The sequence below is a fragment of the Cyprinodon tularosa genome, unplaced genomic scaffold (assembly GCF_016077235.1).
Source record: "Cyprinodon tularosa strain WSP-4 unplaced genomic scaffold, ASM1607723v1 ctg117, whole genome shotgun sequence".
NCBI classification, from domain to species: domain Eukaryota; kingdom Metazoa; phylum Chordata; class Actinopteri; order Cyprinodontiformes; family Cyprinodontidae; genus Cyprinodon; species Cyprinodon tularosa.
The window spans coordinates 403,293-424,700 of NW_024037970.1; the positions used below are offsets into that span (position 1 = coordinate 403,293).

Sequence of the window (21,408 nt, forward strand, 5' to 3'; positions counted from 1 at the left end):
CAGCTGTGTGTTTATTACAATCCTAATAAAAAATGATGGAGAAAAAAAAATTGGAACAGCAAGCAAGCAAGCTTTTGAGGAGAGAGGGATCTACCAAAACTACTCAAAGAGCAGATCAACAACTCTTCCAGGAGGTCATGAAAGAATCGTGAACAACTCCTCTTATCTCCCCTTTTATCTCCTCTTTCTTTAATCTTTTCTCTTTTTCTTTCTGTTGTTCCTTTCCTGTTCTACTTACATTGCAATGTCCATAAAACTTAATACTCCCTGCATGATTAATAATGCAAAAATTTATATGCATAAATCAAGCGGAACACTATGGCAATAGCCTTACTGCTGCACTTGTGAAAACAAAATCTGTGGGGCTCTCTTTTTGCATCAAGACAATTATTCTTATTGCCACATCGCCAGACAGGACACTTTTGCCCCATTGAAGGTCACTAATTATGATTCAACAATAGAAATCAAATAGGAAAAAATGGGTTAAATTACTGGGAAAGTCCAAAAGCAAAAAATAATTAACAATATCTCATCTTACACTTTTTAAAACATTCTGGGGAGCCTAGAGTCACAATTTGAGCTTGTTGGAAAGGGTGCACCCCATTAAACTAGATGGAAAACTAGCTCAGCGTTTAAGAAGAACATCCTACTGACAGTTTAACATGATAACAGGTGTTTGATGCACCGATATATAACAATCGATAGAACATCATGTTGCGATGGAATGAGACAGGGATGCTGCACAAGCAGAAACCTCTTCGGAAGCACAAAAAAACAGGTTCTTCTTAAAGCCCATTTAACTTTGATAAGTAGAATGGCATGTTGCTGGCATGAAAAATGCATAGATTCGATGCTGTAATCTGTGATCAGCAATATTGGGATCAGACATTGATTTTGTTGAATGGCTTCAAAAAACCTGATCAGTGAATCTCTATTGATCAACAAACAGAATGAAATCTAAATGAGGTGCTGTGAACATGGCCTGTTTAACATCTGGGTCACTTTTAAGTTCCAGAAGCAAAAAAGTCCTCTTGTACGATGTAAAAAAGGAATAACAGTTTTTTTGAAAATGTACTTTTTTTCGTTCATCATTTGCACTTCATTTGTACTTAGTCGGCTTATCAGACATTGCAGACATTGCTGTTTGATAAAATGGGATGTTTAAATATGATAGGAGAGAAAAATCTAAATCTCTAAGGAGAGAGACACCTTTTTAGAATGTAAAAATTGTATCTGTACCCCTTCACAAACAGACAGCAAAGCTTAACTGTTTGCTCTATTATTCTAAACTTCCATCCATCCATTTTCTGGATTGCTTAATCCCAAGTGGGGTTGCGAGGGGTGCTGGTGCCTATCTCCAGCTGTCACGCACGCACTCACACCTAAGGAGAATTTAGAGAAGCCAATTAGCCTAACAGTCATGTTTTTGGACTGTAGGAGGAAGCCGGAGTACCCTGACAGAACCAATGCATGCAAACTCAATGCAAAAAGACCCTGGGCTGGGAATCAAACCCTCAACCTTCTTGCTGCAAGGCAGTAGTGCTACCCACTGCAGAGCCCTATTCTAAACTTGTTTTTTAAATTTTAAATAGAAGGTAGAGCTTCTAACATTAAGACTTTGCTTTCACAGTAAATTTAGTTCTGCAGATTTTTTTTAAGAATATATGAAGAACTATATAAACAGTGTGGGCTGGATGAAATCCTACCATCACTGCTGCCGCGTGGGACCAGGACGTCCGGTGACGGAGTCTGCTGCGAGCGCGAGCCGAAGGAGTCCAGGCTGTCGAATGAATCTTCTCGTCCGTGGCGTGGCGGAGAGAGTGAGTCACTGCGTTCCGAGTCCCAGCAGTCAATGTAGCCGCTGTCCCGAATGCTGCGTTGAGGACTTTCTACTGTCTCTGCCTCCTAAGTTACAGAATGTGTAAACACATGCATTTCAGTTTTTCAAACAGCTGAACTCAAAAGAAAAATAGATTAAACTGGTGTTTGATTCAGTTTATTGAAAGTAAGACAGAATGTGAATGTTGCATAATGCATCTCAGCTAACTCCACAGCCCTCCCACGTCTATTTAGTCAACAACCTTTTTAAAATATCCCTATTATCTTCTGCCTACATCCTTGCTCATTACTCTCTCTTCACCTTAGTGACCTTTCTCTTTTTTCTGCCACCAGCTGAAATGTGTCTTTGGTACTAATGGAAGGTGGGGAAAGACCTTTCCTGACAACCAAATGACTTCCTTTTCCTGACCCCTGAAAGCTCTGCCATACAGCTTCATAAATCTCTGTATTCTTGAAGGTTCCATGGTGTGTGGGTATTGTGTTTGACGTTTGCTTTATCTGTTTTCGATATGTAAGAATGTTTAGAGATATAAGAGCTTCCTTCAGGCTAGTTCAGTCAGAAAAACATCCACCTGCTTCATGCTTTTCAGTAGGCCTTTTTAGAACCCACTGGAAAGCATGACTACAACGTTTTTTAATATACTCCTCTTTTATATCAGCGTTTTTTTTTTTTTTTATTTAATGGAATTTTTTTCTTTTCTCCCATAAGCAATGTGTAAACATCTGGTAAACTAATTCTGCTTATTTGGCAGTAATTGTTCTCTTTTACAGACAGTGAACGGATGTCACTGTGTGGAAAAATTTCATCTAGGATGACATCATTACTGTGAATGATAGTCACAGGAAGATTTGTATAAAGAGTTCCAGCATTTCTCTGTCCTTCTGGACAGCAACATCAGAATTTCCAGCAGTCTGGTTTATGAAGGTCGTGACCAGACCTGAGGTGGATGATGCTATTCTCTCTCTCTGAGATCATTTCTCAAATATTTTCCAGGACTTCCAAAAAAAAAAAAGAAGCAGAGATTGTTTTTATATCGTTTAATGCCACACTAGATGGTCATTTGGTGACAGCAAGAAAAAGCTTGTGGCTATCAACTCAGAAGAAATGAAATTCCCCATAGTTACAGAGATAACCAGCAGAATTAAGAGTGTAACTGTACAAGGAACTGATTAGATGATTAAATCTATTACCATTGTTGTTCATTATAATATAATACAATTTAATGTAATTTAAAGTAATACAAGATAATATGATATAATATAATGACCTTTCGCATTTGTGACAGCAAGCCCTCAAACTCTTTTAGGTCCAGCGTGGGCCCGTTGTAGGAGGTGCAGCTGTTGGCAGCACGACCGAGCCAGTAGATTGTGATTAAAACCTGCAGGTAGAAACAGATTAAATTATTACAAAATTCAGGTAATATTTGGCATGTTGGAATTATATTAATCATGAAATATGTCAGAATAATATAGAAGGGAAAAGAAGTATTTGAAAACCCTGCTGCTGTATCATGCAAATACATACTTAAAATAAATCATACATTGTGATTTGCTGTATTTTTTATTTTTTTTAGATCAGGTCTCAGTGGACATGCGCCTACAATGACAATTTCAGACCAATTCATGATTTCTAAGTGGGAGAACTTGCAAAATGGCAGGGTGTTCAAATACTTATTTTCCGCACTGTATGTCTAATAAAACCAATGTGGCTTTGAATAAACATTTTTCTATAAAGTAAACAAATAAATAACAGAGCAGGTATGCAAATAGTCTGCTTTTAATGTGGGAAATACCACAAACTTCCCCAGGAGTTGATGACTAAGCACTATGAAACAAGCCATGGCTGGCATGAACATTTAAATACTCAAAAAAGTGGTGCATGAACCGACAGTTACCGGTATGTATTTTGGTTAAATGACCTCTGAGCACCAAGGAAAATGATTTAACACTTGTCCTTCTAAGTCTTAATTCATTCTGTAAAAATTATAAAGTAGCAACAGATCTTTAAATTAAGGTATATGACTGTTTATATCCATTTCTAGGGTCTACACTCCTCAGCAAATGCATGAATATCTAATTAAACCAAATGGTATAAAAAAAACTATCAAAATGGAATGCATGAGTTTCTGAACTATATGCTTAACAATACAAAAATTGCTTCTTTATAGTTTAAAATAATTATTTGTGCAGTGCTTCCTAAAAATGAAAGCTACAATCTTAAAAACAAAAAGGTTAATAATCTTTGAATACTCATGCGGGCACTATAACCAGAAGCATCAGAAAGCAGAACAAGAGCAAGGCTTTTTTTGTGGGAACATAAAACCAGCTACACACACCTCTCTGATCCATATTCTGACCTGTGAGTAGCCACTGTGATTTATTAGATAAATGATTAGATCAGAGTAAACTCTTTTAGGTAGAGAAAAACTGCTAAAGTAGAAACTCTGCTGTTGATTAGTTGCACTAATGGACAAACTAAGTGTGAATGAGAAAATAAAACATGCAGCACACATTTCAGTTTCTTTGCAGTCAGATTAATGTGCAAAATGCTGAATATACAGTCTAAGCCTGAGATGACACAGGGCTGCACCTTTAGCACTGTTGGCAGGGTGCTTCCTGCTATATTTACAGTGTCCATGTCAACCTGCACGCCACAGGGGAGGCAGTGATAAGAGGGCTCAGCCAGGCTTAATGTGTTTATTGCACGTCCACTGTCAATGCAAACAGCTTCTGCCATTCAAATACACAGAGAAGACAAGCAAATGGAAGGCCCCGGTGATTAGAGTGAAGTCAACATCCAGTTGAGTCATTTACTGTGAACCACAGTGAACTTAACCTCTTAATATCCAGCTCATTTTGGGAAATTCTCGCCTATTTTGCATACCAAAATGGAAAAGCAAATAACTTACGAACTCTAAGCCCAAAAAATTGGGTAAGTAAAACACCCGAGCTGCATCAATCCCAAACTGCATCAGTTCAAACATGACTCAAAGTTGGGGTTTTTTATTCTCGAAAATAATAGGTATTTTTTGAACAGCAACTGCTTGTTGTGACTGCTTTGTCATCTTTACATTTTGACATGCTGCTATATCTGTGTTAATTGTTCTTTGGTGCTCGCTGTGTCCATCAAATGAACTAGTTGGTTGAATTGTGGAGAATCAAAGCTTTCCAACGATGTCTAATATGTCTATATTGGTAAAGATTTTACCAGTGTAATTTTCGCTTTGAGAGGTTAATTACAAATATGATTCCCCCCCCTGCTCTCAGGTAAAACAGTCTCAAAGAGAGAGACTTTAGCTGAAACCGAAACTGAAGGGGGTGGAATGGTTCTCCAGCCACAGCGCTAATTTACATCTGAAAAGGGATTCATGAGTTGATAAGTACTGCGGGGAGACGGCAGGCTGATGAAAATTCTCGTATCTCTGGGATTTCTAGTGTTAAAGGTAATGATTCCGTTATCTGTAGTAAGAGGTGATTTATGGAAAATATTCATTAAAAGCTAACAAATATTGTCTGTTTAAATCTTATTTTTGTTTTCAGGTAATCCCACATTTCTATGGCCAGAATTCCACTGGGTCATTGGCTTTCAGACTTTGCAACATTCATCTTCCTCATTGTAAATGGATAAATAAGATGTCAATAGTAGCTGATATCCCTACCCTAAACAAGCACTGGCTCTGTTAAGGTGGCAAATCCTTATCTTAAAGGCTGTGTAAAGAAGATTCACATTTTTTTTTGAAACACATTAGAGATGTGATAAATGTATTCTTCTACATGTGTAAAAAGTCATGCAATACGTAATATTGCACTAGGATTAAATATGGGTTTTATATTCCGGTGTTTCAGGATTTTTGGGGAGTGTCAAAAAGTGCGACCTCATGTTATCATGCAACTGCCTTCGGCAAAGCCCCCCCGCTGGCCCAGCAGTATAAAAATGAACAGTGAAACCACTTATGCATTGTTACCAATTAAGCGGCTTTATCTATATACTTATGACTGTTTCAGACCCCTCTAAAGAGTTTGCTAGCCACCAATTTAGTGGCATTATCCTGTCTGTTTGACACTGTTTGTGAGTTTGCAATCTTCAGCGAACAATTACTAAGCAAGACACAGGGACTCTGACGCAGCAGCTGCAGCCTGTCTGTAGTCGTAGAGCAGATTTATTCTCCTCTGTGTCGCTTCTAAACATGAGTCATACATAAGCATAGAGTCCACCTTTCCCCCTTTAATTAAAAATCTGATTGTAAATGTAATATTTAGCTATTTCTTTTTTTAAAACAGCTGCATATTTTCTTGCTGATGAAGATTCTCAGTCATCCAGGTCATAGTCATTCCGTAAAAGTAAAAAAAAAAATCCATTGGACTTGGTTTCCAAGACTTGAAGACGTTTCGCCACCTCTCCAGGAAGCTTTCTCAATTCAAAAATTGAGAAATTTCAAGTATTGCTAAAACGTCAGTTTCAGCAATACTTCCGAGGCCTAATTGAATATGTTTAGCTGTGTTTTAATCATTCAAATTCATATGGGTGATTAATAAAACATATTTCTGTAGCGTGATAAACTGAGAACAGACACTGATTCAAACTTATGCAATCTTTAATGTAAAAATGTGTTTTGTTTCTTTTGCAAGATTGAAAACTGCATTAAAGATTTTAAACCCTTTGTGTATCACACATGGTGTGGAGCTATTTTCCTTGCTGGATAATGTTCCCTGGGGGATATGAGCAGAAAGAGACCAAATGTAGCTGAACATTTATTCTCTTTAGAAATTAAAAGGTGCCAAATGTAACTTATGTTTATTTCTATGTTTGCTTTCATCATATGACAAATGCTTGAACTGAATCAGCTGTGTTTATTTTGGCAAAAAATATTATAATGGTTGAAAAGATTAAAAAAAACAAGCTTTCTGTTGAAACACAGGTTGTCTCAATAATCCGCTGTAATCCTATGTAAAGTCCTAGACAACTTTTAGCTATATTCTTGCCTGCTCAGATTGTTTAATACTAGAGATTTATAAAATCTTTCATTTAATTTTTTTCCTATCTCTCAACTTTGGTGAAAACATCAGCATTAGATATAATGAGCTTAAAGCCTGAACACAACTTAGAGGACAAATATCAAAAATGTCCTCAACATTTAACCTTATTATAAGCATCATGTACCACTCTCAGCAACAAAGTACAGCACTCCAGTGTCACCAGTATAATGTGCGCATCTCTAGTAAATCTAGGTCGCCACCAAATGTGTTCCACATGCCCACTATTGAGCATGAAAAACAGCTCTGTATTGATCCTAAATACAACACAACAGCGAGAAGCTTGGAAGGTCTGTACCAGTACTATCTAGACAAGCAACACCATAACAACTGACAACTGCATCAAATGTGAAGTCTGACATCAGCAATGACATGGACCAGGTGAAAGAAACCATTTGTTCAAAACAAGTCAGTGAAGTTTGAGTGACAGTAAAATAAACAACAGGCCTTGGAGAGAGAGGAGAGGAGAAGTGCGTCACACTTATTTTACCGTTATTTTATCATTTCCAGCAGCTGTAATACACGGTCAATCCATAAGGTTCAATTGAAAGGTGATGATGAGCTCTTTATATTACATTACAAAAACACAAAAGATTGCAAAACAGCTCTAAAAAGTGTCCTCTGATGTCAACCCAAATTAAGATGAGTTATCTATTCCGTGTGGTAACTGCTCCTTTACATCTTTGTTTTGCACAAGTGGCTCATCTCGTTTACACCATTACAGATATTTTCCACTCCTCCAGGCAGCTTTTTTCAAGGTAACATCAAAGCTGTTTGCTAACACCTTTATGATCACATCAGCAGATTATTCTCACAGCACCTTCACCTCTCTATATATGATGCGTTGCAGAGACAGCTGCCGTCCAATCCCGGTCTTTAGTCTTCAGCATGCAAGGCAAATCCACAGTGCACGTCACAAACGCAGGTCCAGGCTAAAGCATCACCATTCGGTAACTTGCGTATCATTTTCTCTGCAGCTGTAAATGCTGGCTATTGCAGCAGAGAGTTTGTTCAGTCAGCTAAATGATCTAGCTGAAGCTGTGGGATCTGTAGCTGCACACATTAACTGCTCGGTGCACACCAGCATCACATTGAGAGTGAAGGGACTGAGAAAGAGTGGAGCTGCTCTGACTGCAGAGTGGGCAGGGCTATCACAATGCCCTCTGCTTCTTAAAGAGGTACTTAAAAAAAAAAAAATGCCACGGAGGTGTTCGAGCAGATACCCAACACAGACAGCAAAACAAATCTATTTAAATGACAATAAAAACCTGATTGGAGTAAATGAAAAAGGGAAAAAGTAAAACAAATAAAAAGAAAAAAAATGTTTAGTAATGGCAGCCCAAACAGACAAAAAAGTTAGTTTAAACAAAAAGTGACACTTACATTCTTGAGTCTTCGGCTGCCGTCGCTTCCCCTGGACAAAGATACAAAGACATAAAGAGAAATGTGAGACATGCTGAAACTAAAACAGTAGAGGAATTTAGGACACACCTTTATTTAACTTCAATTTGCCAAAGACAGCAACAGCACCAGAACTAACTGCAATAATCTGTAGAGGTTGTACAGCTTGCTGGCAGGAGTGATGTATCACCATAACTCATTGTTTTACTCAGCAGCTTCAACAGATCAATGACTTTAGTGCTTGCTTTTTTCTTTTTTTTTTACTGTTGAGATTATGAAGTGCAAAATGATGGACAGAAATCCACAAAGAAAATTGCTGATGACTAGAATTAGAGAATTTCTTGCTAGTATAGTGGAGAGTATCCCCGCCTGTGGGGGGAGGGTTGGCCTAGTCATTAGAGCATTGTGCTTGTGCTCTGAGACGGTTGCACCCGGTTTGTTCCCCACAGCCTCCACCCTGGGTTCCTGAGTAAAAACGTATAAACCAACACTGCTCCCTGGGAGCCACACAATGGCAGCCCACTGCCCCCCAAGGGGATAGGTCAAATGCAGAGAGTGAATTTCCCCATTGTGGGACATAAAAGGGATTTACATTTCTAGCTTGATCAGCCATATTGTGCTCTAGAACTCATCAGATACATAGGTTCACCCTCAAGAAGTGTGTTTATCTCAAGTTAATGCAAAATGTCCATGTTAAACTGGTAGAGTAAAAAAGAAATACATTTCTAACCCTGGGGAAGATGACACACAGTTTATATGAGCAACATTTTTCTATGAAAAGGTACAAAATATCCTGATTTATACTGATAGCGTATAGGACTGATTTGGTTTTAACTAATGAGTCCTCTTAAGGAGGATTCCCAGAATATATGTCAAAAACCACATAATTGAGTATTAGCCAAGTTGGTGCAAAACAAGCATAACAAAAAACACACAAAAAATAACAACAAAGAAAAGACACCAGAGTAAAAGATTTGTAGAGAATCATATTTTTCTTTCATAACATGGAATAAAGCTTTAAGGAGCATAGCACAAGTTCAGAGTTTTTCTCAGATGGCAGCTTAAAATGAAATGTTTGTGCATAAACATGGGAGAGGAGGAAAAGCACTACAGTCTGATACTACAGCTATTTTGTTCAAAATTGTAATTTTGTAGGAAAGTCAATAATATTGAAGTAATTTTCAACAAGATACTCTATCTTACCTTTTTTTAGCAAAATAAAAAAAACAACAACTGTGGGTCCATTTTCATTCTGGATGCAAATCGGAGTTCTCTTAAAAACTACCGACCAGGATCCCTTTGTCATGAACTGAGTCTATAGAGGCAATTTCAGTAAATGGAGGTAAGCTCAATTTGCACGTTGGCCAAATGTAAAGGCATGTATGGGAAAGAGAAAATGATAATTGATAATAATGTTTAACTTCTAAACTTGCAAATTTAAGATTTAAGAAAATAATCTGTTTTTCTTTGTTTTTTGTTTTTCTTTCAGACTACTGTTTTCCCCTATTTTCAGACACCTATCCAAATATGAAAAACAGGAAAACAAATTTATGAATTACCAGTATCATGAATCTCTACCGCCATTTTCCAAATCCCTTGCTCACAACTTTCACAACTTTATTATAGTTAGTATATATCATTTTGTTGATCCAATTTTGGTTTCCTGCTTAAAGTTTTTCTCACCTTTCAAAATAACATCCACTATTAGACACTGCAGCAACCTGTAAAATGTGACCTTTGCTGAACTCAGATATACACTGATAGCGTATGGTGTGGAAAAACACTGAACTAGGTAGACGTAAAAACATAATTAATTGAATTTCATTATTACCAGGTCATATTAACTCTGTTTCCAGACGGGTGTCTTTGTTTAGAAATCAACACTTTACACATTTTAGAGTAACATGTCAAAAAACTTCCAGCAAAGTGAGCTTTTTCATCTGCCTATGTTCATATCTACACCTAGGCCATGAGTCATGACCGAAAGAGCGAAGATTAACTTTCTCTGCAGAGTTGCTGGGCACTCCTTTAGAGATAGGATATGAGACGAGATGTACAAATAGTTATAAAAATCATAACAAAATAAATAAACAAATTTAAAAAGAAACTTAGCAGGTAAATTCTAAAATTGTATTATTTTCTCAGATTGCGCCTATTCTCACCAACATTTTCACTCACACATAAAGAGAGATAAACATCAAATTAAAAAAAAAAAGACTGCCAAGAACCAAGATATAAAAGGTTAAGAAAATGCAGAATATTAGGTTTCTCTAATGTTTGATGAAAAAAAGCCTTTGACACTTGAAGGATGGGTACTAGGTTACAGTAATGCAACCAAATTCCTATATCATGAGAATGCTTATATAGGTACCAGCCCCCGAGGGTCAAAGGGCCAAACTCGCTCAGCAGGTAAGTGAAACCTAAATGGCAGATAACTGAGTTTCCCAGTGACCTGAGAAACAAATAGTGAGATGTAAGGTGAGGTAGAAGTTGGAAGTAGCTGCAGGGAATGAATCACAAACAGGTCCTCTATTGTTAATCCTAGTTGTCTGTCAGCTGAATAGATATGAGGGCAGGTTGCTTTTTCTCTGCCATTACCCTGCACAAATAATTCACATTCCATAGGATATTAGCTCATATGTAGAGGCTACAGTCAAAGAAAACATCCATAACATTGCTTCCATGTTATTCTGTCAGTGAATTGATTCTATTGGAGCAGGTAACAGTTGAATGAAGCCTGATGTGGATTAACCAAAAATAGCGTAAAGAAATGTGGTTGATTCATTCATGTGAAGCAGGCAGTCTATACCATTTCATCTAATTTGATTTTTGCTCTTTCTCTGCAAAATTTGCACTGTTGTTCTTTTTTAGTGAAATGTTCCAATACAACTTGCATTTGTTTATTCTATTTCTGCTGTATATATGCTTGACTATGTGCAGCACCTTATTACCATAACAAATCCAAAGGGCAGTAAAACATTTTCTGACTCTAATTCAAAACTCATTTTATGAAATTCATTTTTTTACAAAAAAGCAAGAAAATCTGGATTAATATACAACTATAGATATATAAAGATGGTTAATATTCCCAACTTCCTTCTGTCAGCTCAAAGCTTCATGCAATCTGAATTAAGGCAAAAGGCAATTTCTCTGATAAAGCCTAATTTTATTGAAAAGCTGCATAACTACAGTAAATATCTTCTAATATTTTCTTGAGGTAAATAAGGCACAGCATCAGCAGTGCTTTTTTGTTCCATGTACCTTGAATCACATCCATTGTGATCTGATTCATCTCTCACATGTATTATGGTTGTATTCAAGTTGACCTGAAGAAACTGGGATGAAAAAATGGTCAGGGCATCTAAAAAAAATCATCTGTGGGTATTTTTAGTCTTTAGTTGCAGCTATCATTTAAAAGTGACCAACTGAATGATTAATGGCGAACTGATGACAGTATATGTGTCACCAGTTCAATATGTGAACTTGTGCATTCTCATGTGCTTGTGTACTCATGAAATGTCATCAGCCTCAGTCCTTGTATTGTTCCAATTCACAAGAACAGCAAACCAAGAACCGACCGGATGTTGTTCTCGCCTCTCCCTCTTTACTGAATAAGCATTAGAGAAGACTTGTGTTCTTGAGATTGACAGCTGTCCCAGAATGCAATGCGGCAGCAGCAGCTTTCAATGGAGCGCTCACAGAGCTCAGAGTATTAAGTTAAAAAGTTATCTTTTCTGTAGCTGTTCTTCAATAAAAGTCGTTTTTAAGATCATGTGAGGTAGCAACATTTTACTTTTAAGCGTCACTATATGGCCCATTTAACGATTTAATGTGTAATTTGAAAAAAAAATTCTGAAGTTGAGAGGCCCGCCGCAACCAGCGGAGCTTCGAGGGTAACGGCAGCAGGTCTAATACTAACCAGGGGTGTAAATCACACCCATCATGGCGATTCGATTCAGTTGACAATTCGATTATTTTCAATACTCAAGAATACACCACAATACAATTCGATTAATTTGGCTCTTTTTTTTTTTCTTTTTTTTTTTACCTTACAGGCTAGACAATGTTTCAAATTTGAAATAAATCAATGAAAGCTGTAATATTGTTGTGCATTTTATTTGAGAAACAACAGCAAATAACAGAAGTAGAAAAGTTGTACTCCACCTAGACCTATGAAAACCTCATTCACTGAAAAATAATTATTCCCCTGCTTTATAGATTCTGAAAGACCTTGCATCAAAAAGTACTGCACACAATCATTGCAATGAGTGCAATAGAATACCTCGGCTCCAGAGTGTCGACGTCCCCGCCCCCTCCAAAAGACACTCTGCTGCACCTCTCCCAAATTGTAGCTGACCGCAGACACTGCCGCAGACAGTGCTGCAGTGCCGGCTTGTTTTGTTTTTATGACCGAAATTGCGGAAAAAAACTTTTTTCCACCTGGATCTCCGCTCTTTTTGGCCCTCAGATCCCTCCGTTGTCGGACAAACTCTCCCCACTTCCTCACCGCCTCGGCCGTATCTAGACCCACAGCGTATAGCGCAGACCATATTGAGCATAAATCAAAAATGTCTGTATCAAGCTCACTGCGACACACTGCTGCAGGAGTATAACCAGGAAGCGAGGTAGAAGGGCAAAATAGTTTTAGCGCCACCGCAGCACGGGAGTGAGATTTACACCCTGTAGGAAATGGATAAAAATAGACCGGAGGAAAAAAAAAAAAAAACATGAATCAATACTCTTGCGGACGTGTCGATGCATCGGATCTTCGGCTGTTGGATCGATGCATCGATACAAAACGATTATTATTTACACCCCTAAACCTAACCCGTCTGCAGCAGCCCTCTCTCAGGATAAAGGACGGTGTGTGTGAAGGACGGCAGGCTCTGATGGCGAGTTTATTGTTTTATTTGGCAAAATGTTCATTTGGTTTGTGTTTATCTGACTGTGTTAATTATTATTCCCCCACTAAATAAAAAAAGGCATAATTTATTATTATCGAGAGACTATAAATAACAGAAGGTGAAATGCGGCTCCACACTAGACGAGCGTGTGGTGACGTCACAAGTACGCTTCTGCTCCAATTGACCCATATTTATGTTGCGTGCTCCCGTTCTCCCCAAGTCCATACTTTCCTGTGTTCTTCTCAAGAACATACTTGGCGAGAACATGAGACTCATTGATGAATAGTTCTGTACTTGACAGGTAAGATACCCAGCAGCTCCCGCCTGTCAACTGCTGCATTTTAGATGTTCATAACCTCCAAACTCATCAGATATTAATCAATTCAAGCAACCGTATGATGTTCAAGACAAACTGGAAATTTTTAAGGTTTAACTTCAATTAAAAAAAAACTAAAAAAAAAACTTCATTGGCATCAAAGGGGATCAAAAATTGTAACTCAGGATTTTTCTTTTCGACAAGTTTTTGCAGATGTTTACGGCTGTAGGCAGGAGCAGTTTGTCCTGCAGCAGATCTGGAGATCCCTTAAAACAAAGACACTATTATTGAAGAGAAACTTTTTCTCTTTTTTTTTTTTTTTTTTTTTTTTCCACAATGCTAAATTAGAGGATCTGCTGATAACAGCTCAGCTAACACCTTCAGGGTACTTAAGGAGTCAATACTCTGACTGCCAAGGGCAGACAGCAAATGAGAGGGGGAGAAAAAAGCTAGACAGGTGGTCATAAAGGTATGCCTGATAAAGTGGAGTGAAATGTTCATTCCCTTATTAATCTCCTTTCAGATTGTATGTTTGTCATAAAGAGAACGTTTCTAAGATGAGCTCATGTCAAAACAGAACCCATCTGTCTTTCCAATTCAAACGTCCCTTTACAGTTGAGTAAATACCAGCCTGGATTCCTATGAAAGAAGCACAGAAAGTTTCTTCTGTCACTGAAGGGCAAGGAAACAGCATCCTGTACAGCAGAAGATTACATAACTACTGGAAATAGCACAGGGCCACTGGAACAATGACACCTCAGTTTCCTCTCAGGTCCAAGTTAATGCTGCTAACTTCCCTCATGATTATTATTATTTCTTTTCAGTTCTACATATTTAGCATATTGACTAATTTAACCAGGCAGGGTGATCCTTCTCCTCAGAAAAAGTGCTGGTATTCTAAAAAAAACAAATCCTACTTAAAGGTTTAAGGATTTTACTACCTTTGCATGCCTGCATTAATGCCTCTCAGGTGCAAGCATGGGAGACTACTGGGCCTTTCATGGCAAAGAAGTATGTAGAAAATTCTAAGGAGATTCATTAATTCATTTTGGGTGAGATTTTAATGCTCTGCTTTAATATTTTTAATATTATTTTAGTTGAATGAACACAAAGAAGATGATATTTACAAAATATATTCAGTATAAAATCTATAAAAACACGTGTTTCAGTAAATGCAGACATCTAAACATTTTCAAAGAGTTCCTTCGTCTGACAGAATCCCTCAAGCAGCTACTTGCAACAAGTGCAAAGAGCAGCACTTATCCTCTCTCATCTGATCTCCAAAGCAGCTTCTGAGCCCCTAAAGTGAATGAAACTTTGTTAAACACATTTAGCATAAGAACAGAACATGCTAAACGTAAAGAGAGACACCCACACATTCACACAAACTCTGATATTAGTATAAAACATAACATGCACTTGGCTTTGTTTCCAAGCAACAAAGCAGGAGCCACGGCCGAGTGAGTGATGCAAAGTCTTTTGTTGTACTTGGACAGAGACCAGTTGTCTCCAACAGATATGCCATTGTTTCTGCATTGATAGGCTTGTACAAACTTCCATTCCCTGTCATTTACTAATTTATGTTGCAATGAACTGCAATCATTGTGCAATGCAGAATGACTGACGGCAAGAGGTGGAGGAAAGAAAAGCACAATCAGTGTTTAACAAGCTTTCTATTCACACACAGCTGAAGTGCTAAGCAGCATTCAGGCCATATAAATCAAAGCCATACATTGCCTTTCTTTATTTTGTGTAATCCCCAACCATATGCTTAAAATAGATCATTAGTATATCAGAAAAAGCAGCAACACAATAAACTCTGAATATGGTTGTTAAGTTATTGATGCATTGATTTCTCAGCTGGTGACCTGAATCAGTTGATTTTCCCTCTGACATGGCTTTGACCGTTTACTGGCAGATCGAACTCTCAGAAAAACAGATTTTATTCCAGTCAGGTGAGCATGAGCACAAAATACAGTCAGCCAAGTTCCAAAGCCCAAAAGTTCTGTTTTATTACTCCAAAATGTATTAAAAAAATGAAAATAAATGTTACAAGATTAAATTGGAGTGCTACTGATTCGAAGCTATGGAATATTTGTTTATAGAATTTTCCACAGTTAGTGGTTGTCGATCTAGAAAAAATTCCACTCATCGAAAAAAAACAGCAACCTATAAAAATCTGAAACTTAACGATTTTGATTCTGAAAATCAATGACCCTCTGGAGAAAATCTACTACATTTCAATCTCTAGCATTCTGGGAAATGTGAAGCCCTAAATATTAAGAAAGTAATAAAAAGAGGAAATAAAGTAAATGCATTGTAAAAGTGGAAATATAATCAATAAATTTGTATGTAAATGCTTAGTCATTTCAATGTCTAATATGTATTTATTAAGAGCTAGCTCCACTTCAAGGATGAAAGTAACATATGTAAAAAAAAACTACAAAAAAACTCAACTTTATGGAAATGTGAAAACATTTTTTCTATGACCTTAGGCTGTTAAAATGTGTTTCCTCCAATAGAGATAAATACAAAAGTTGTTAGCGTTGGAAAAGATACACGGAAACACAAGCTTAATATGTGACGTACTGCAGGGGTATAATTTAAACATCATTCATTTTCTTTGCATTGATTTAAAGTGAAATAAAAAACCTTGTCTTTGATTTTGGATTAATGAAAATATACCTTAAGTCAAATTTTCTAATACAAAAAACAGAAAATATAATTTATGATCAAGTTTTTAAAAGTAAACAACGCAGCCATAAAAATACACATCAGTCAGATTTGTTTAATAGGAAATTTGAGCAACTAAATATTAAATTGCCAGCAAAATGGCAACAATTATATCTTAACCAGTGTTTTTCTTCCTTTCGTACTCAAAGTAAAATATTTCATCACATGGCTTTGCTGGTGAAGACTCTCAGTCATCCAGGTCATAGTCATTCCAAAAAAAGAAAATTAAAAAGGGGCAGACCCTTTTTTGTCAATTTCAATTTGCATATTTTCAAAGCAAAAAACAAGGCTTTGTTGGGCTACTGTATAAAACCTCGAACTCAACGCTATTCCTGACATTTTGAATTGTAAAAGCTTCTTGGATCGGAAGCGAAACGTCTTCAAACTTGCAAACAAATTCCAGTGAATTGTTTTTAATTTTCTTTTTTTGGAATCCCACAGTTTTGTTTTACAGTTAAACTACTATCATAAAAGATTAATTTAACCTAATTGAGGCATTTGATACATTTACCAGGGATTTCAATACATGTCTCAACAACTGTATTCCTTAATATCTATTTACATAACTCAGGTGTCTTTGTGCAAAGACAGTAAAAGCTAAACATCCCTCATGTAGTGAAAACTGGGATCATTGGCTCTGCAACATAAATGGTAGGAGAAGGAGAGAGACACCAAAGCTTTGAGTCTTACTTTGCAGCAGGACGTGTCGATGTGTCCTGCAGGTCTCCAGGGTCAAACAGCTGGGAGCCTTTCAGTCCTAACTCCTCACAGCCTCGCAGAAAAACACTCAGGTTGTCCTGTGCAGAAAGCAAACCAACACCAGGTTACCTCAAAATTCAAAGCATACAATAACTCACCAGACCAATTATGACTCTCCGAGATGTCTTATTTTGGCAAACAAAATATTTTCAGCAACAACATTTGTGTTAAATTTTATTTAATTTTTTTAATCCTTTAGCCAAACAAGGCACCAGTCTCTGTATACAATGTAATCCTGGATACCTGCTCAACTGAAAGGTGACACTCGCCAGGGTTTATGTCCAGGTTTTGTAAATTTCCTTTCTTGGATTCCACCAAATTTCATTCTTCAGCTTCTGGCTTGATAAAATATTTTTCTTCTTGTGATCTGTCATCAATCACCTTCTCTTTTCCTTGGTCATTCCTTTCCTTCTTTTCTAACATTTCAGCCCTGGTCGCTGCAGTCCTTTAATCTTCCCACATGTCTGCTCTAACAAACTCTTTGTTGGATGCAACCTGAGTCAAGTTCTCTCGTGTTCCCAGGTCTCTCATCCCCCCCCCCTCTTTCAGAGGGCTACAACTAAAGCCCTTCCCTCTCTTTTTCTCTCAGGGTGTCACCATTTCCTCCTCACCTCAATTGTCCTCAGACCTCTACTTTCCCTCTAACATGATCTTATTCACATATTCAGATCAAAATAGTGGATCTAAATGCATTGTTGGGGATTGTTAGCTAAATTTAAAGTAAAATTATATTTTTTTTAGTTCTGCAGAGGATAAAAATCTGTCCATGGCTAATAACATGAGCAGAACATGAAAAACACTTGTTCTCACGGTCCTTCTGCTCTTGGAGCAAAACAGTGGCTCTAAACCCACCCAGCAGCTTCCTGTGTTTTTGGGACGGGGCCATCTGTGCTCTCCTGGTGGGGAACCCCACCCACAGATACAAAACTCACACATGGCCATCCCTTTGAGAGAGGACTCAGCACTTTCTTCAACTGGTTTTCATTTCAGTGAGGTCTCACCTAGCTGTGATTTATTGTCTCTTGTTCAAAATTAAGAAAAAAGAAAAACATTTTACATTAAACTAGCAGATGGTGTAGTTTTATGTTAAAAAAGGGAAAGCAATCATTAGTAGCAGTGCAGTTTCCATCATAATGTTCACTTCTGATCTGATGATGATGAGAGCCTGATTATTATCCAGCTGCTTCGAGCAAAGAGTTGTGCAGCATCGCCTTTTCCCACCTGTTGCAAACACTGCCAATCAGCTGGCTGAAAGAAGGCTTTTGCCCCCTTATAAATGAAAGTATGGAAACGTATGCCAGCGTTTTTGGAAAAGTTATGGATAAGTTTTGTATAGGTTATGAGAAACATGCTGAAATAGGCTGAAACATGCTGGCACACGTTGACATACAGCAAGTGCGTATGTCATACATGGGGCATACGTTACAGGTAAATTATTTGATCGTTGACATATGTTAGGTGTAAGTTCCTCATAAGGTGTCATGCCCAGCTTATCGAAAAACCAATGAGTAAGGTTTGCCTAACTTACGTGTAACTTCTCAAGAACTTATCCCCAACGCATATCAACATATTTGATGTGCTCCAGATGACTGCTGAACGTGTTTCTAACTTACAGATACTGTTTAATGGCGTATTGGCAGCGTTTTGGTATAAAAGGGGGTTCGCAGGAGGAGACCGTCAGATCTCCTCCAGACTTCATCCCCATCATAAGGTGAGCATGAAGGTAAGTGTGATGGATCCTCCCGGTGTTCATGCCCACGGCCATGACAAACAAACTTGCAGACATGACGCTGAATCTGATGCGACTGCAAACCTTCTTACTTTCTTTATATTTGTTCTTTTTTTTTTTTTTTTGGCAGGCGGTAAACAGCTGCTTGGTTAATACCGGGATCAAATCAATCTTTTTATGCAGATTGGGCACCTCCTAGCGCATTGCTGCCCCCCTCAGGACACTGGCTTGAGAGATTTCTTGGGCATTATGCTGCCATGCGTTAAGTTAGGCTGTCGTTGGACACAAGTTCCAGACTTGTTAGGAATAAGCTATGTATACAGCGTATGCCATTTTTTTAGGAAATTCTGGGATGTCGGACATAGGCTGTCTAAATCGACAAGATGTGACAGGACTCTAATGAAGGGCATCCTGTTGCTTTTTTGCTTAAAAACTGCTAAATTTGATGATTGCTTATCATTTGTCTGCTTAATCCACACAAAAATTACGTATAAAAGAGTAAACATGACAGTAGTTTTTATTGAAAATGTTAGGTTATCAGCAGCAGTATCTTTTTTGTCTTTACATAAGACCATCTTTGAGAAAATTATTTTAATTATTTGTGTAAAATCCTGTTTTGCACAGAGAAATAAATGTTTAAAAGTCTAATAAATTTTTTCCCAATAAAGGAACTGTTCATATATATTGAAACTAACTCAGGATTGACAAAAAAGCACAAAAGGTATTGACAGTTCTCATTAGTGAACATTCCACTGAACATATACACTGGAAAAATTCAAAATCTAGATAAGTCATTTTTTCTTAGAATTTGTTCTTGGATTGAGGAGGTAAAATATACATTTTGCCAATGGAACAAGACAATTTACACTTAAAGTAAGAAAACACAATCGCATTGTCTTATTTCAAGTGCATATTATCTAATTATCTTATTTTAAGAATAAAAATACTCATTCCATTGGCAAACTATCTCATTTACCTATTCAAATGAAGGGTAAATACACTTAATTTAAGAATTTCATACATATTTCTAGATTCTTTTTCGAGTGTATACTTGAAAAAAATGTCTAGTTATCCCTTGAAAGCCAAAAGAGAAGACAATTTTAATTCTGCAAGTAAATGTAAGTGACTCAGAACATCTAAAATTGTTATCCTTAGCTTTTTTCTAAGGGACATTAATCTAAAGTGCACAGAGGGACAATTCTAAAAGCTGCTTGCAAAAAAAAAAAAAAGGAAAGATAAGAGACCAATTTAATTCAACTAAAGGAACTGTTTATTGACTTTATTAAATCAGGAGGTTACTACAAAAACAGATACTTATCTAAGCTTGCCTGCACCAACAGTCAGAAGGTTAAAGGGGTCATAGAATGATTATATAGGGTATTTGGTGCTGGTCCTTAAGGTCTCTGAATAGGGTGTGTAACATTGGTCATGTTATTGGCCATGTTAAATGTGACCAGGACAGAGGAAACATGATGGGGTCAGAAGTATGACTATTTCTTTGTCTGATTTTAGATAACCATCTCTTTTTACATGTTAGGCGTTTGCAGCTGTTGTAGAGAGAAATCTAAAAATCTGTTTAGCTGCACAATATTTAACAAATATGTAATTATTGCAATGTCAGTGTATGGTATATAAACATCCCAAAAGGCTGTTTGGACTACAATATCTGTTGAAAATGATACCACTCTCTTTGTTCAAAAATACACCCATCCTGTTCGTTGGGCTCCACTGCAGCTGACACATTTACTGGATCTTAAAAGCTATTCAAATCTAAGAGATTTTTGTTGTAGAAATGTGGTCAAATGTACAAACTGAGGCTGATTCCATCTTCTCTGTTTTGACCGGGAGGAGTCAGTTAAGATTTTAAACATAGACACACTAATACAAGATATATGATACTGATAATTGAAGATACCTTCAAAGAAATAGTCATTTTAGTCATTTTAACTAAATAACAAAAATTACAAAAAAGCCAAAGGAATTTAAGATATCCAACTTTGATAATTAATTCTAAACAATTTGACAAAAAAAATTGCTCAAACAAATCTCAAAATTTGAAAGTAGAAAATGAACCCGAGTAAGAAGAGAATTTGTTAGTCAGACAATCTCAGGATACTAATGAAGCATGCAGCTTCAGTGAAAATCGGATTGGCTGGTATTTACAAAAAGTTCTTTCCATTTGCATCAACAAAGGTCAAACATACCAGTCTTTCATGGTTTGCATGGCAGGCATGAATGCTTAAAAAAAAAAGTTTTCAAATTCTCAGTCATTTGGATCATGCCAACCAAAACCACTGCTCTAGTGCGAGCCACCAGAATTAACAAAGACTCCTACATAGTTGAAATCTTTGCAGAAAAACTGAGTCAAAGTTCCATTGATTCAGATTAAAGGCTCTCTTGTTGCGAGCATTACTTCTATTCACCTTCCAAGGTGATCCCCCACTGCCATATCTTTTTACGCAGAAAAACACAAAAGAATCTAAAGACAGCTTAAAACAGCCTGTCACGAACACAGCGGTCACAAAGGTCAACCTGCCAAAGCAATGAGGTGGTCGTTCTAATTACAAAATAGTCTAAACTCCACAGAGGCTCATTTTCCCATTAGTCTCCCAACAGGAAGAGGAAGGGGGGAGTAGGCTGTGTTTTATTATGATCGGCCAGATAACAGCAAACTCCTTGTTTATGTGTTTCTC

General features: G+C 37.2%; 1 protein-coding gene across 6 annotated transcripts in view; it reads right to left on the reverse strand.

Moving 5' to 3' along the window:
- Nucleotides 1-21,408, reverse strand: part of LOC119798542 (LIM and calponin homology domains-containing protein 1-like) — a 107,445-nt gene that overhangs the window by 35,914 nt on the left and 50,123 nt on the right. For all 6 annotated transcript variants that reach the window (XM_038308066.1, XM_038308057.1, XM_038308078.1 and 3 more), the window contains exons 4-7: nt 16,918-17,024; nt 8,257-8,287; nt 3,108-3,218; nt 1,707-1,905 (exon numbers count right to left, since the gene is read on the reverse strand). In XM_038308066.1, coding sequence (XP_038163994.1) covers nt 1,707-1,905; nt 3,108-3,218; nt 8,257-8,287; nt 16,918-17,024 — 448 coding nt within the window. The remainder of the gene's footprint in view (nt 1-1,706; nt 1,906-3,107; nt 3,219-8,256; nt 8,288-16,917; nt 17,025-21,408) is intronic.